The sequence below is a fragment of the Podarcis tiliguerta genome (assembly GCF_965153285.1).
Source record: "Podarcis tiliguerta genome assembly, chromosome: 11".
Lineage (NCBI taxonomy): Eukaryota > Metazoa > Chordata > Lepidosauria > Squamata > Lacertidae > Podarcis > Podarcis tiliguerta.
The window spans coordinates 31,946,869-31,964,722 of NC_139544.1; the positions used below are offsets into that span (position 1 = coordinate 31,946,869).

The 17,854-nt window shown below is 40.6% G+C and overlaps 1 protein-coding gene across 1 annotated transcript in view; it reads left to right on the plus strand.

Moving 5' to 3' along the window:
- EDIL3 (EGF like repeats and discoidin domains 3) overlaps window positions 1–17,854 on the plus strand; it is a 222,075-nt gene that overhangs the window by 149,805 nt on the left and 54,416 nt on the right. The window contains exons 7-8 of the mRNA XM_083404115.1: window positions 10,213–10,368; window positions 11,772–11,916. Coding sequence (XP_083260241.1) covers window positions 10,213–10,368; window positions 11,772–11,916 — 301 coding nt within the window. The remainder of the gene's footprint in view (window positions 1–10,212; window positions 10,369–11,771; window positions 11,917–17,854) is intronic.

Here is a 17,854-nt window from a genome sequence, read left to right on the forward strand (position 1 = left end):
GATGAAAATTCTTTGTCACTCATTAGATGAGAAAAATGGTCTGATCTGGGGTAGGGCAGAAACAAATCCGATTGGTTGAAAGGTTGGATGGACCATAAATAAGGTACTTTTACCACTGATCAGGCTGAGTGTGTGTCTCTCTCATATATTGAGGGGGATATTGAGGAGGATATTGAGGATAGGGAAAGTGTACAATTGTAGCCTACTTCTAATGAGACTTTGGAAGCCAAATATAAGGTGAATCGAGAAATCAGGAGGTGGGAAAATGATAGAGAGGGAAGGGTAAGAAATCTTCTTCTACTTACTGATTTTTAATTGGAGATTGAAGCCTGGGCAGTTGCTTTAGATTATTTTTTTAAAAAGACACAGCGAAAAATATCAGGGAGGAAAACTATACATAATTAACTTCATGTGTTCTTTGAGCCAGAACGTTGAATAATGTTGATCAGGGCATCTGTGCTGTGATATTTTTACTCAGTAGGTGTTGGAAGACAGAAGGAAAAGAAAAAAAACCTAATTACAATGCCAGACTTCCTCTTGAGACTCATCAAGTTTTCTTTTTCCCTCTGCTTTACTCCACATAGCATGTTCCCAAACAAAGTGCTTTCAATTTTTAATGAGATGTATTGTCTTACGTTCTTTACTAAGCAAAGGAATAATGCAGACTTTTAAAAATGCCTTTAATTCACTTTGGATAAGGCCCATAAATTGTCAAAAGTATGTCTTATTTTGTTCTTCTTCTTATAGGATTCTTGTTGTTTTGCAGCTGAAATCTGAAAATTCTTAACTTTTCCTTTGACCAATTTTTTGTGGTAGCATGGGTGAGTGGAGAGCCTGCTCTTCAGCTTCTTCGGTGTTCAAGTTTTCTTATTAATCTTGAACCAACATAGAAATAAAACTGAAGGGTTCTTCCTGTCGCACTTGTCTTGCCAGCGCCGAGTTAAAAGCTACAAGAATACAAAACTAAGAAATGTGATGAAAAATAGAGCCATCTATTTTTGAGGTGGCTGAGATGATAACAAATATTCAATCGTCGCTCGAGGGTAGAGAAATAGTTGCAGTCTACCAGTTGCTCCCACAGCTCTATTTTGTGTCTTATTATTTGTTAAGGATTGAAAGCATGTTTACTATCTTTATAGTTTTGCTGTGAATGCTCCAAGAAGCTCTCAAAGCAACTTGCAAAAAATTATAGCCATAAAATCTCATTTAAAGAATGAAAATATGATGCTGTTCATATGATGCCAGGATTTTACAGGCAGCAGTTCCTCCTTCATCCTTAGCTTTCCTTGGTGTTGCCCTTTGCACCTCACTTACTGGGCAGAAGCAGCTCCCACTGAGGTTCTGAGAGCAGCTGGAACTTGAGGAAGGGATGACTTCAAAGTTGCTTTCTGGAACCATGGACCAACAGGAGGCACTTTGAAGCTGATTGGCCCTGAAAGTATGTCTTCAAATGAAGTTACTATGACAGCAATCTCCTTTGAACTTTGATTCGTGGGCGGTCCTGCCCAAGTTGGCCCTTGCGGGTGGAGAAATTAAGCATCTGGTCCACCATCCGAATGCAGTTCCTCACCCCTGACCTACACCAGGGTCCGCTATTAGAAGGTCCTTAAGAGATCCTGTATCAGAAACTAATGCAGACTGTCCTAGTCTGTCCAGAAATGCTCAAGACAATATATATTTGGTGGCTTGTATATAAAAAGTTGATGTATAGTTATCCCACAACCCTGAAATATACCCCCCGTACCCTGAATTTATAAACACAAAACCAAATAAGAAAATCAAAAAAGGTTAAAAACAAGTAAAAAGCAAAAAGAAATTGGAAAGAACCAAATGTTCCTGTGTATTACTTCTCTGAGCCTGTCTCCTCACTGGAACAAAGCAACCCTTTTTAATAGCTTAATCTGAAGTATTTGTGCTGCTCACATTTTTCTTTCCTGGTTGTATATATCTCTCTGCCCTACTCCACGTTTTTAGCCTGCAAATGCTGGGAAATGGCATAGAGGAACTTAATCATGTAAAATATATGCCAAGGAATAAAGTAATTAATATTATCCTTTTGCTAAACATAGTTAAGCTTATAATCAATACTTTGTAAATTAAATGCAATTTAAGTGACTGCAGAATTCTGTAAAACAGGAGGCTGATTGTGGGCTTTGTATGGAAGCTGACGTTTAAACATGCCAGTAGCTGAATAATTCATATCTTTCCATTAATAGCATTCACAGCAACTACCTTTGGGACTAAAATAATAACTTAATAAGAAGAAGAAACAAACCAAGCAAGTTTTCAGTCTGTCTAATTCTGTAAACTCTCGGAGGCATAAAGTGATGTTTCCCAGCGAAAACCAAATGAGTTGAGCCCTTAGGATAAAGGGAATAAAAAGAAAAATCAGAATTTTATGATATTTTCATTCTGAAGCAGAATAAAACATATAGGCACTGATCCAGTTCTAGCCACTAGTTTATTATTACTGCTAAACAGGCATCTCAATGTGATGTACAATAAACATAGCAAAAAACAACAACAAACAGTTGAAAACATACACACAAACAAACACACTGGATGAAGAAAACTAAAGCCATACAAAATAGACATTCATGACACTGATCAGTTCATCCAGCTGGGAAAGACAGACAGAACAAAAATGTCTTCAATTCTTTCTGAAAATTGTAGATAGTAGGTGCCTGTTTTATCTTGAGAGTAGTGCTATTCCACAGAATATGGCAGTCCTGCTCCAAGATACTGCAGACTGAGCTTCTGAGATGTTTGGAACTAGCAGGACAAACTCAAACCACAGGGATCTACTGGGTATATCAGGAATAATATAGTCAGTCTCTCAAATGGCCTGCTGCTGAACTGCAGAGGGCCTTATATGTTGACCTTGAACTTGACCCAATAGCAGTCTGTCTGGCAGTCAGTGCAAATCCCATGAGGAGGGTGTTTATATGCTGGTGGTCATGTGACCCTACAAGCAACCTAGCTTCTGTGTTCTGCACCAGTTGCAGCCTCTGGCCAACCTCAAGGGTAGGCCTACATAGAGCACATTGCAGTAATCCAACCTTGAGGATAGACAACTGTGATCAAATTATCCCAATCCACGAATGTCTGTAGCTGTCTCATCAAAGCCGGCAAACATGCCCACAACAGTAGATCTGCATATCTCCACAATTACTGTGTACGCAGCAGCCTATGATTGAAAAGAGAAGCATTTTTGAGATTCAGCAAAGGATAACACTGCTCTGCCTAGTACCAACAGAAGCAGTAGAGCAGACATAGGCAACCTTAGCCCTCCAGATGTTTTGGGACTACAATTCCCATCATCCTTGACCACTGGTCTTGTTAGCCAGGGATCATGGAAGTTGTAGTCCCAAAACATCTGGAGGGCCGAGGTTGCCTATGCCTGCAGTAGAGCATCAGCCCTGGCGTCAGAATGTAGCATCCTCAGGCAGCTGCCTGGGGCCCCAACAGGGCTGGGGCCTGACCTGAAGCTCCCATGCCAGGAAGCCTGTATCTCCATGTTAATTTCTTACAATGCTCCGATGCAGAATCATTTCAGAGCATCATGGGACATTTAAATGGAGTCTCCAAATTGTTTGGTGCTAATCTATCTGCTGCTGCACTTGGATCTAGTTGGCATGTTTGATGCTTTCACAACATTGTGGCTTCCTCCCCTTACCTTGCCAACATCAAGTTGGCACAGTAAAATTAGTATAATTTAGACAGGAATATAATACATCTAACCATAGTGGGAAAGACCATATGGACCTGTGTATGTGTGCCTGCTCTGTCTAATGCCATCTTCAAAAGACGCTCAGCTAGTCTTTCTTAAATATTGGTGAAGATTCTTCTCTGACATCTGTATGATGTATTCATTTACTCTGTTGTCTGTCTTCAGCATATCCTCCAACCAACTCATGGAGAAGTTAAGCTAGTGCTCTCACCGTCACTCTCCCCACTTGCATGTTCATAGAACACAGAAGACAAATGCCTAAAGTCTGCAGTTCCTGTGTTTATACATTTGTGGGGATAATTAGTAAAAAAGAATATATATATATGACCACGATAAGTGAAACAAAAATATAATGGACAAAGAGCCCAGAGAGAATTTCATTCCTAAAGTGGAATAAAAGGTGATATACACTTTTCTCCATTTGCACTGTCCATAACAGGTAATAAATCAGACTGTGAATAATACCTGGAGAGAATGAATTCCATGTTTAGGATTCCATGTGAATGTTTAACTCCTATATTTTACATATTTGCTGGTTGTTGGAATAAATTATTCAGCAAGCTAACAAGTCTCCTGTGATTCCCAAATCCCAGGGCCAAAATTACAAGTCAGATCTTAATAGTCTGACTGGCAGCCAGCTCTACCTTACAGGCTAAACTCGGCATCTGTGTATAAGAAGATAACCACTCTTTTTTATTATTATTTTGAAAAAAGTTTAAATAGTACTGTTACAGTATTCCTGTGCTTGAAATAACTAGGTTAAATTGGAAGATTTACCACATTTCAAATATTTGCAAATATTTGTTTCAGCCCTGGTATGTTAATCTTTACATTTGTGAAGGTATATGAGAAAGTAAGGATTTAATGTTGCTTTTGCAGAGGTCAGGGACCTTCTGCTTAATCTATTTGACTCCTCAGATAGTGCTGTTAAAGCCTGGAAAGTGACATATAAAGGGTGGTAGAACACAATCTATTAAGTAATGACCGCTCCCTGCTTAAAACAGGGGGGCGCCCTTTGCGTGGACGCGCACAGCCTAGATCTGGAGCGGCCCCATCAGCATAGGCTTGGCTTTGCCTTCCCTCAGGTGGGATACCTGGAGGTCTCCGCCTACCTCAGTCAGTTGTCCAATCCCACCTGGGGGAAGCGTTGCCAAGGAGACCAGGCCAGGTAGGGGAGGGATTACCTGCCCACACAATAGAGGGAGGATCTTACCTGGGATCTATTAAGTAATAGCATTGTTTTCACGTGGCACTAAGTCTCATCCCATAGTGCTGTTGAAGTGGCACGGCTTCTTCGTCCAAATAATGAAGATTGCAGAATATCCACCTTCCTTATAAACACTTTGCCTCTGTGTGCATGTGCCAAAGACCAAAATTTCACCAGCATAATATTAATTCTTGGGGGTTCTTTGTTCAAATCTGTTGTTCTAATCTTCGGGGAATTCTTGTCCTACTACCGTGCCTAATAGATTTTTGCAATAGCAATGCTATACTGTCTCACTGCGAGTCATTCAGATTTCAATGTGATTCACAAAAATAACAGCCCCCACCCAAAGCAAATATAAAGGGAAAGACCTGTATCTCTCTTGTAGAGAATCTGCTTTGCTTGTAGAAGGTCTAGATTCAATCCCTAACATCTCCAGTTAGGGCTGGGGAAAGCCCTAGACAAAAACCCTAGAAGCCACTGTCTGTCAGTGCAGATAATACTGAGCTAGATGGAACAAAGGTCTGACTCTGTATGTGTTCCTATAAGTACTTCTGCGTGTGTTGTCCAGATTTGCTGTTATGACTACAAGCTTCTTATGTCACACCAATGCTTGCTTGCTTGCTCCAGAGGTTCATTCACTTTGATGTACAGACTTCTGGTAGGGTTTAGAGATGTAGTTTGAAGAAGGGCCTCAGAAGACTTGGTGGGTACACAACAGTGCTATATGCAGCCACTGGGATTCTCAGTTGTTGGATTGCTATATTCATATTTCATCACCCTGTTTCCCCCCTCTTTCAAACTCTATGTGCATATCCCGAGTACTTTCCCAGGCTCACATTAGTCACAAGAATTTCTTAAATGCACTTCATATACTATCTTACAGTGCAGTCAGAAGTAAATCCCACTGATTGCAAAGAGGCATACTCCTAGACAGATAGATATAGGATGGCAAACTTAATCAAGCTTGTTTTCCCCCCTCCCCCAAGTCACCTATTGAAGTGCTGGACTTTGTAATCCCTGAAATGCTTAAAATCAAGCTCCATTACTGCATAAATCCTATACACACTTGCCCAGGGAGAAAGATTCATCGGAATAAGTGGCATTTAACCTCTGAGCAGATCTGTCTAAAGTTGCATTGTAAGCTTGCTTTCCTTGGGACTTCATGTCTTCAATTGGCTGGGCAGTGGTGGGGAAGGGAGAGAAACAACAAGTGTAGCTATAGATAATTGTACAGAAGATTTTACAGAAATACAGTGGTACCTCAGGTTACATACCCTTCAGGTTACATACGCTTCAGGTTACATACGCTTCAGGTTACATACACTTCAGGTTACAGACTCCACTAACCCAGAAATAGTGCTTCAGGTTAAGAACTTTGCTTCAGGATGAGAACAGAAATCGTGTTCCAGCGGCATGGCGGCAAGGCGGCAGCAGGAGGCCCCATTAGCTAAAGTGGTGCTTCAGGTTAAGAACAGTTTCAGGTTAAGAAGAGACCTCCAGAACGAATTAAGTACTTAACTCGAGGTACCACTGTAAGTTCAAAGGTAATAGGGAAGGACAAATTGTTCCCTAGTGTAAGCCATATTCATTTCAACAGGATTGGACTGTTCTAGGTGAGTTTGAGGTATCCTCCAACCCATCCCATACACTTACCTGGAAGTAAGTCCATTTGAACTCATCAGAGCTTGCTTCTGAGTAGACATGTATAGAATTACACATTTACTTGTTTAAGGGTGGGTGTTTGCTTTGGCTAAAATTGAGAGAAATCAGGAGATGTGAGGATTAAATTAAATGCCTCCTAACTCCTCCAATTCAGGCACTTGTCTTTCATTGCTTTTGGCAATAAATAAAGAAGAGGAGCTCTAATACAACAGTACTTTGCTAGGAATGCTGTTCAAAACCCATTGCTACAACAGGGTTTCTGAAACTGTTGCATGGTTCTGTTAACTGTTACCATGCAAATTATTTGTGGTAGGGATGTTAAAAACAATTACGCTACAAGGATGAAAATAAGCTATATAAACAATAAGCAGCAGACAGTAAGCAAAGTTGAAAATGTATTACTTCTTTAAAAATCAATTTTGAAAAAGGCATGACCAGAATTTTCTCCTTTCCATTCCTTCATAAAGTTGTAAATTTAGGTTAATTTATTCCCAGAAGTCAAAGGAGTTGGCAGGGAATTTAGGAATAATTATGCTTTGTTTGGATAACCAATCATCTAACGTACTATTTCTTTTGGGTCATAAATCAAACAACCTTTGTGTATTGGTGAATATGAAACATACACTATTTGCATTCTTTTCACTTGCAGAGAAAAAGAAGGCATTTCATTGAAATAGCTAAACACAAACTTTTAACCGTATGTTATTTTTTTACCCTGTGAGACTATTTACATTTTTACTTGTTTTGTTGCTCCAAAATGTAGTGCAGAACAGATTTAATTGTCGGAGGGAAATAAGAGGGAGTCCTGATTCCTAACCAACTTTGTTTTGCAGAATTATTTAAAAAAAACCTAGAAGAAATTTCCAATTTTTATTGCATAGAACTTATGAAGAACCATTATTATTTTGTCATGCATCACCCAGCCAGTGAGGCAGTGAGACCCAAGCATATTTACATAGAGAAAAATGTATATTTAAGTAGACAAGTAACCAATTGTGCTCTCCACATAGCTAGAAAACATGGTTATGTTTCTTTTGTGACCAGTGCTTTTTTTTCTTTCAAAAAAAATGTTTAGTGGTACTCTCTTTTTCCTACTCATATTGAAATACTGCCCCTCAATGAGGCCAAACTTAGATTCACAAAATGTCTAGGGGTATGCGTACCCCCTGCGTATCCCCAGAAAAAAAGCACTGTCTGTGAGTAACATGGAACCTTATACACATCAGCAGAAACTGGATTACTAATAGATAGTGTATTTTCCTGAGTGAATAACATGAAAAGAACTATATTTCCAAAGTTCAGATCTTACTGTAGATCATTTTGCAGTTAAAGTGGCAACATCCACACCCAAAAGGGAGATATCAACAGGGTTGGAGAAACCCAAAGATTTGCAAACATGCATACATTTATTTATTTTTTGGCAGGATGGCCCAATGAGTATTGAGGATGCTCACAGGTCATAAAATGGAATATTTGATTTATTTATTAAATGAGGGATATGCCACCTTTGAAGGGCACAGTTGTCCTCCCAATGGAATGTATTCTGATGGTGATGGTGATGATGTGTCCGATTTGGTGCCATTAGGGCTAGGATATAAATTCAGGGCCCCAAACCATGAGGATGATGATGATGATGATGCATCCAATTTGCTGCCATTAGGGCTAGGATATAAATTCATGGCCCCAAACAATGAGCCCCCAAAACTGCCAGAGACAGTGATAGTTGATGAAGGCCTTGATGGGCAGTTCATAGGCACTCTCGGGCAACAAAGATTGTAGCTTTGGCTGGCACTTCTCTGAACAATTCATCAGACTGCCTGACCTGAACTGTAAATATTTAAATGTGGGGAGAGACAAAGGGCCCATTTCTAATGTTCCTTTCCTCTAATGGAGGAAGCAGAGTGTCCAGGGCAACATCTAAGGGGTGGGAAAGGAGAAACTGCCAGCAAAGAGGGGAGAGCAGTCAGGGTGTCATGATTTAGGAATAATTATGCTTTGCCAGAAGGCATCTTGTTCAGGGCCCCTGAAGCTTGGCAGTGATCAGGGAAGAAGACATGGCTGACTAAGGAGAACACTGAATGGGAGAACTACACAATGCAGCACCAAAGCAGGGTTTCCTAAGCACTTCAGTGGCTGCTTGATGAGCTTATGAAGTTGTAATTGACACCAATCCAAATCCTTAGGCTCGTAGTCAAGGAATATCTCTCTATAACCTCAATTAATACCTTAGTAAAAAGTTAAATACAGAAATTCCTCATTGGCAAGTATTGTGGGAAGTATTGTTTTGCTTCCTATCATGCTGCGTATTTTTGAGTTTTTATATTGTAAACCATCATGTGATCCTTGGGTGAAGGGCGGTACAGAAGTTTAATAAATAATAAATAAGAATAAGAATACATGCTGGAGCTACATTTCTGAGGCTCATAGTTCCTGATTATTTTTTGCACTATACTGTACACCACCTCAGGCCCTTTTCAACCCTTAGGTCTTTATCCACCCCCCCCCCCGCAGTGTTTCGAACCCAGGGAGTCAGTATTGACCACTTGGGGGATCCTTGGCGTTGATAATTTGCACAGAGAGCTGTGTTTCTTTAGCCGTCCTGCATCTCGTAGGGGACATAATAATAATAATAATAATAATAATAATAATAATAATAATAATAATAATTTTTATTTATATCCTGGGCTCAGGGCGGCTAACAACACTAAAATAGTGCAACATTATAAAAACATTATAAAAATTAATTAAAATCAAAATTGATGGCAACCATAAACTAAAGTTTTGTAAAGATTGCCAAAGGAGGGAGTCAGGCTGCACCCTGACCAAAGGCCTGGTGGAACAGCTCTGTCTTGTAGGCCCTGCGGAAAGATGTCAAGTCCTGCAGGGCCCTTGTCTCTTGTGACAGAGCGTTCCACCAGGTTGGAGCTGCAGCCGAAAAAGCCCTGGCTCTAGTTGAGGCCAGCCTAACCTCTCTGTGGCCTGGGACCTTCAAGATGTTTTAATTTGCAGACCGTTAGTTCCTCTGTGGGGCATACCAGGAGAGGCGGTCCCGTAGGGGACATAATGCATTTGTGCATGCTATGTTTGTTTGTTTTGAGTTTTTTTTCTTGAAATGAGATTAAACGGCAAATTCCAGGAGTAATACCAGTGAGCACAACATGAACCTGATTGCCAGACTGGAAATCAACTTGTAAAATAGATTTTATTCTATATTATTTCCTATACCTGCATTTATTTACTTGCAACTGAAAAACATTGTAAGATTGTTATTTTTTAGTACAGGTGGCCCTGCAGATGTTGCTGAACTAGTCTTTCCGTCATCTCTGGACCTTGGCCATGCTGGCTAGGGCTGATGGGAGTTGAATTCCAGCAACATCTGCAGTGCCACAGTTTCCCCCATCCCTGCTTTAGTATCTAATCTTCTCTGAAATGAATACAGTGTTCTATCTTTTAGGGCTAATCTCTAGCCCAAATGAAGCCTCAGACAGATGGAAATTCAGTATATTAGAGAAATGCAGCCAAAGCAGACATTTTACCAAAATCTAAATGAAGCATCATAATACCAATCATCCCACCATTGGTGGTCACTGAAAGCACATTATTATAATTTCAGATAAACCTGCAGAGGAAGATGAGAATCACTGGTGTTATAACTCAAGGTGCCAAGAGAATCGGAAGCCCAGAATATATAAAATCATACAAAATTGCATATAGTAATGATGGGAAATTATGGGCAACATACAAAGTGAAAGGCACAACTGAAGATATGGTAAGTCATTGTCATCAGTATAAAAGCATTTTAAATAGCAATTTAGTGAAGGGATTTTACTGCCTTATAGCAGAAAGTGGGTTTATTGAGACTTTTTTTCCTTGATAGATTTTATTCTGGGAAATACTGGAATAAATCGACATTTTGCATTGAGTAAGACTTTCCTCTACTTTGATTGTTTTATAAATATAGCATTACAAGGCTATAATAATTCTGTTTCTTATATTTAAATGGTTTTCATTTTAACTAGCCGACCAGTAATTACTTGTCTGCTCTCCATTTAGTTTTGTTATGTTGGCAATTGGTTAACCCTCGAAAGTACTACAAAAACTATTGCAGACACTATTTAAAAAAATTAAAAACCCTAAATGCAAAGTAGCCCATTCCGCGTAACTCTTAAGGAGAGATGTATAGAAGGGCAGACACACAAATTATGTCTCAACACAATTTCTCTTCTCGTAAAAACATTTGGGGGAGTGATTTGGATTGGGGCTATCACAAGGGGGGAGAGGAGAGGGAGCAAGTCCTTCATCCCTGCAGCAAGGATACCTAATCCAGATTCCACTGCTCCAGTCCATTTTTTAAAAAAAAAAGTTTATTGGGATATCCATTCTCAAATGTCTCATGTCATGTATAGATTGAACCACAGAGGTATGTTAACTTCCGTGCCTGTAAAGGTTTCAGATCCTTAATATACTAAAATGATTCCCAGCCCTGCTTAAGGACCTTATCCAAACTGAACTACTGCTGCTCAAAGAGCTATTATGTCCCTGACACACATTATCCCTACTCCAGTTCCACTATTTACCAATGGATGTGTGCACACAACTATTTACTGAGTGGAACTTACCAAGGTGGATATCTAAATATGCATGAAAATCCATCCATAATATCCCACCAATTAGAAATCCAGGGAAACAAAGGAATGGCACAATTCTCATCGCTACTTGGCAAGGATATTCCCTGCTTCCACGTGACTACTTCAAAGTTACCTATTAATGGTCGGTTGCCTGTACAGTGGTACCTCGGGTTAAGTACTTAATTCGTTCCGGAGGTCCATTCTTAACCTGAAACTGTTCTTAACCTGAAGCACCAGTTTAGCTAATGGGGCCTCCTGCTGCTGCTGCACTGCCGGAGCACGATTTCTGTTCTCATCCTGAAGCAATGTTCTTAACCTGAAGCACTATTTCTGGGTTAGTGGAGTCTGTAACCTGAAGCGTATGTAACCTGAGGTACCACTGTACCCACCCATCTTCAGTTGCATTTTTATGTACTCTTGCCACATCCATCAAATAAGGACAGCAGACCTTCTGTTGACACTAAATAATTGTATGTAATCATGCACTTTATTGACCCATATTGCCATTCAAATGCCTTTTACAATCTGTTGTGTTTTGTCATAGGTGTTCCGTGGGAACGTGGATAATAATACGCCTTACGCAAATACTTTCACCCCACCAATAAAATCTCAGTACATACGATTATATCCTCAGGTTTGTAGAAGGCATTGCACTTTGCGAATGGAACTTCTTGGCTGTGAATTATCAGGTATGTTGCTGCAATACTTATAATAACAACAAAGGTCACTTTAAGCAATACCTAAAAACATTATGAATTTATCTACAACTATGTACATACTTCAAATGCCAAATATGTTTGTTTATTTACTAGAATTAGCTGGTGTTCGAGATGTTTGCATACACCTGAAATGGTAGCCTCCCCTTATCTACATCCCCTCCCCTCTTCTTTCTCTTCCCAAACCCCATAAATTTATATTTGATTACCATTTTGAAAGACACACACCTGGTTTTGAATTGTTTGTGTTTTACTACTTTTAATAACTGGGTAGCATAGAGAGGTTTATCAGTTGCATCTTCTGATACTGCAGCACTTTGAAAACCGCACCTGCCATGTCGGCATTTGCAGTCACAGAATTCTCTGTTGGGTCACGAGTCAGTAACTTCTACTTTATGCAGCTTATTGAGACTGTAGGCTATAAGAAACTTGAGGCTTGCAAGAGTTTTCTAACTGCATTTCCAGAACTTTCCAGGTGAAATTAGGTCTGCTGCTGAGCCTGGTTGCATTTGATGAGATTTGATTTGATTTTGTTTTGTTGCTTTCGAACAGAATCCTTCATTGTGCCTTGTAGCAGAAGTAAATGAACTAGTGGAGCCAATATCAACCCTTTCAAAGTTTTTTGTGTGGAAGGGTCACAGCACAAAAATGTAAAGCCTGACCCAGCTCCTTTTTGCACAAAAGCTTCATTCCCTTGCAGATTCAATGAAACACATAAAATTCTCTGGTTTTTTTGTCAAAGTACCAGCATTATTTTCATATGGCAACTGCTACAGTAAATTTGTTTGGAGATTATTTTTATATGACTGCCTTCTTACTGTACAAACAGCCAGCCAGGGCACTAGTAATATATCAAAGCAGCCCATGTTACATAATTCCTGGTCCTCGAGTGACAACAAAACCAAGTTCCAAAATGAAAAGTTAATGCATTAATCTCACTGTGGCCCTCTTCCAATACAGATAGATTCGAAAGTAAATAGAAAATTGTGTCCAGGTGCTTTGGTGTATTAGATTTTCTTCTTGTGGCATCTCCCATCCATAGGAGCACAATTTAGAATAAGTCCTTGCCAGAATGACTAGGAATTGCTTTGCTCAAAGAACTGTGAAAGCTTCTAAGTGAATCCATTTCAGGGGCCTCATCTTGTTTCAAGGTCATTATACCTCTGAACTGTCATGGTGCTCAGGCTCTCTAGAACAATTGCTGGAACATAAGTACAATTATGCTTAAGGATAAATGAATGTTCTTTAGCTTCTGGTGATCTAACTTTGTTTGGGATGAAAGGCAATAGAGTGTCTCAGTTCATAATAGGGCCTCTTTATTTACTTACTAAAGTTATTTCCTGTCTAAATTTATATCCTGCAAAAGTGCTCAACACAGCTAAGGAAAATAAGATCAATGGGAATTTTAAAAACTTTTACATCTTATTGATTTCCATGGAACAAATACTACATGGCAGTTAACTTGTAGCTTCGATTGTAAATATATATAGCAAGGAGCTATGGCCATTTCTGGCTTCCTAGTATATATATATTTCCCCTTATCACTATATAACTCTTTGAAAGCACAATTTAAGACATACTTTTACAAACATACATGTAGGAGATTTAACGTGTACACCCATAAGCATTATATATCAAGTATTCCTCAAGAGTTCTTTACTTTGACAGGAACCTGCTCCATGCAATAAGCTTAAATTTAAATTCATTTGGTTAACTATATTCAATTTACTTCTTCAATTATATTTTAAATTCATGGGCTGTTTTCTACTACATGGTCTTCAAACAATTTACAGTAAAAAAATAAGTAAAATCATAAATCATGAAACTGCATAAATATTTAAGAAAAATAATATTCCGAAAACTATAGCAGTTCAGCACTGCCATTGTATCAAACCCATCTGAATGTGCTAGGAAATTAAAAATCTGTCTGGAAACCATCTGGAAGCTTATTTAAATAGAAACACAATAAGTTTCCATGCTGAAGATGTTTTCAGAACCACTTCTCAAAAAATTGTAATGATTTGTCAGCTAGTAGGGCCAAGTCCAGTAGTTCTGCCCTTGCCATCACAAAGGCTTCCCTGTTGCAGGCATTCAAGCTGTATGTGCAGTCACCAAGGGTCAGGCAAGCCAGAGGGATTGTTGTCAGAGGCAAGGTTAGTTGGTGTGGACCCACACATGTGACAGTATAATCTGTGAGTGGTACATCTGAAGGGTGCTTGGTAAAGGTAAAGGGACCCCTAACCATTAGGTCCAGTCGTGGCCGACTCTGGGGTTGCAGCACTCAACTCGCTTTATTGGCCAAGGGAGCCAGCGTACAGCTTCCGGGTCATGTGGCCAGCATGACTAAGCCGCTTCTGGCAAACCAGAGCAGCGCACGGAAACGCTGTTTACCTTGCCGCTGGAGCGGTACCTATTTATCTACTTGCACTTTAACGTGCTTTCGAACTGCTAGGTTGGCAGGAGCAGGGACCGAGCAACAGGAGCTCACCCCGTCACAGGGATTCGAACTGCTGACCTTCTGATCGGCAGGTCCTAGGCTCTGTGATTTAACCCACAATGCTTTAGTCAGACTAAATAGCTCAAGCTAAGGTGGGTTGTGGGGGCAATGACACAGTCATAGAATTCATAGAATTCATAGAATTCATAGAATTCATAGAATTCATAGAATTCATAGAATCATAGAGTTGGAAGAGACCACAAGGGCCATCGAGTCCAACCCCCTGCCAAGCAGGAAACACCATCAGAGCACTCCTGACATATGGTTGTCAAGCCTCTGCTTAAAGACCTCCAAAGAAGGAGACTCCACCACACTCCTTGGCAGCAAATTCCACTGTCGAACAGCTCTTACTGTCAGGAAGTTCTTCCTAATGTTTAGGTGGAATCTTCTTTCTTGTAGTTTGGATCCATTGCTCCGTGTCCGCTTCTCTGGAGCAGCAGAAAACAAACTTTCTCCCTCCTCCATGTGACATCCCTTTATATATTTGAACATGGCTATCATATCACCCCTTAACCTCCTCTTCTCCAGGCTAAACATGCCCAGCTCCCTTAGCCGTTCCTCATAAGGCATCGTTTCCAGGCCTTTGACCATTTTGGTTGCCCTCCTCTGGACACGTTCCAGTTTGTCAGTGTCCTTCTTGAACTGTGGTGCCCAGAACTGGACACAGTACTCCAGGTGAGGTCTGACCAGAGCAGAATACAGTGGCACTATAACTTCCCTTGATCTAGATGCTATACTCCTATTGATGCAGCCCAGAATTGCATTGGCTTTTTTAGCTGCCGCGTCACACTGTTGGCTCATGTCAAGTTTGTGGTCAACCAAGACTCCTAGATCCTTTTCACATGTACTGCTCTCAAGCCAGGTGTCACCCATCTTGTATTTGTGCCTCTCATTTTTTTTGCCCAAGTGCAATACTTTACATTTCTCCCTGTTAAAATTCATCTTGTTTGTTTTGGCCCAGTTCTCTAATCTGTCAAGGTCGTTTTGAAGTGCGATCCTGTCCTCTGGGGTGTTAGCCACCCCTCCCAGTTTGGTGTCATCTGCAAATTTGATCAGGATGCCCTTGAGTCCATCATCCAAGTCGTTGATAAAGATGTTGAATAAGACCGGGCCCAAGACAGAACCCTGTGGCACCCCACTAGTCACTCTTCTCCAGGATGAAGAGGAACCATTGATGAGCACCCTTTGGGTCCGGTCAGTCAGCCAGTTACAAATCCACTGAGTGGTAGCATAGTCAAGACCGCATTTTACCAGCTTCTTTACAAGAATATCATGGGGCACCTTGTCAAATGCCTTGCTGAAATCAAGGTAGGCTACATCCACTGTGTTCCCTTCATCTACCAGGCTTGTAATTCTGTCAAAAAATGAGATCAGGTTAGTCTGACATGACTTATTTTTCAGAAATCCATGCTGACTATTGGTGATCACAGCATTCCTTTCTAGGTACTCACAGATTGTTTGCTTAATGATCTGCTCCAGAATCTTCCCTGGTATTGATGTCAGACTGACTGGGCGGTAATTATTTGGGTCCTCTCTTTTCCCCTTTTTGAAAATAGGGACAACATTTGCCCTCCTCCAGTCTGCTGGGACTTCGCCTGTTCTCCAGGAATTCTCAAAGATGATTGCCAGTGGTTCTGAGATCACATCTGCCAGTTCTTTTAATACTCTTGGATGCAGTTCATCTGGCCCTGGAGACTTGAATACATCTAAACTAGCCAAGTATTCTTGTACTATCTTCTTAGTTATTCTGGGCTGTGTTTTCTCTGCTGAATCATTTGCTCCAAATTCTTCAGGTCGGGCATTGTTTTCTTTATCGGAGAAGACTGAGGCAAAGAAGGCATTGAGGAGTTCAGCCCTTTCTGTGTCCCCTGTTTGCATTTCACCATCTTCTCCTCTGAGTGACCCCACTGTTTCTTTGTTCTTCCTTTTGCTACGAACATACCCATAAAAGCCTTTTTTGTTGCTTTTAACCTCTCTAGCATGCCTGAGTTCATTCTGTGCTTTAGCTTTTCTGACTTTGTGTCTACACGTGCTGGCTATTTGTTTGAATTCCTCTTTGGTGGTTTCCCCCCTTTTCCATTTTTTGTACACATCCTTTTTTAATCTTAACTCAGTTAAAAGTTCTTTAGATAGCCACCCTGGCTTCTTTAGGCACCTTCCATGTTTCCGTCTCATTGGTATTGCCTGAAGTTGTACTTTTACTATCTCCCTCTTAACAAACTCCCAGCCATCATGAACTCCCTTTCCTTCTAGTATTACTGTCCATGGGATCTCACCCAGCACTTCCCTAAGTTTTATGAAGTCGGCTTTCTTAAAGTCAAGAAATTGAGTCCTAGTATGCTTGGCTGCTCCTTTCCGTTGTATAGTAAACTTCAGAAGAGCATGATCACTTGCGCCTAATGATCCTTCCACTTCTACCCCATTAACCAGGTCATCGACATTGGTTAGGACCAGATCTAAAATGGCTGTTCCTCTTGTTGCTTCTCCCACTTTCTGGACAATGAAGTTGTCTGCAAGGCCAGTGAGGAATCTGTTTGACCTTATGCTCTTGGCTGAGTTTGACAGCCAACAAATATCTGGGTAATTGAAGTCCCCCATTACCACTATCTCCCTTCCTTTTGCATGCTTGGCCATCTGTTCCAGGAAGGCATCATCTATGTCCTCCGTTTGGCTTGGGGATCTATAGTAAACTCCCACAATGAGGTCACTGTTATTCTTCTCTCCCTTAATTTTGACCCAAATGCTCTCACTTTGGCTTTGAGGTTCTAAATCTTGGATCTCTTCACAGGTATACACATCCCTGACATATAACGCCACTCCTCCTCCTTTCTTGTCTGGTCTGTTTCTCTGAAATAGATTGTATCCCTCCATTTTTACATTCCAATCGTGGGACTTATCCCACCAGGTTTCAGTGATGCCTATTATGTCATATTTAGTTTGCTGTACCAAGAGCTCAAGCTCATCTTATTTATTTCCCATGCTTTGTGCATTAGTGTACAGACATTGAAGTCCATTAGTCATTCCCCCGTGTCTCTTATTTAAGGATGTTTTCCTCCCACCACTAGGTCTGCTTGCTGTTTGCTCCATTTGGTCTATGACATTTGGATGATCATCTTCATCAATTGATAGACTCCTACCTTCAGGAGCACTGTCTCCCTCCCCCACATTAGTCAGTTTAAAGCCCTCCTGATGAGGTTTCTGAGTTTTTTGGCAAAAACATTCCTCCCAACCGTTGGGAGGTGCAGCCCATCGCTTGCCAGAAGTCCATCTTCAAAAACTGCAGTCCGTGATCTAAGAATCCAAACCGTTCCTGTTTACACCATTTGCGAAGCCAGCTGTTTACTTCCACTATTTTCCCCTCTCTCCCTGGGCCACGTCGTTCAACTGGGAGGACAGATGAGATGACGATTTGTG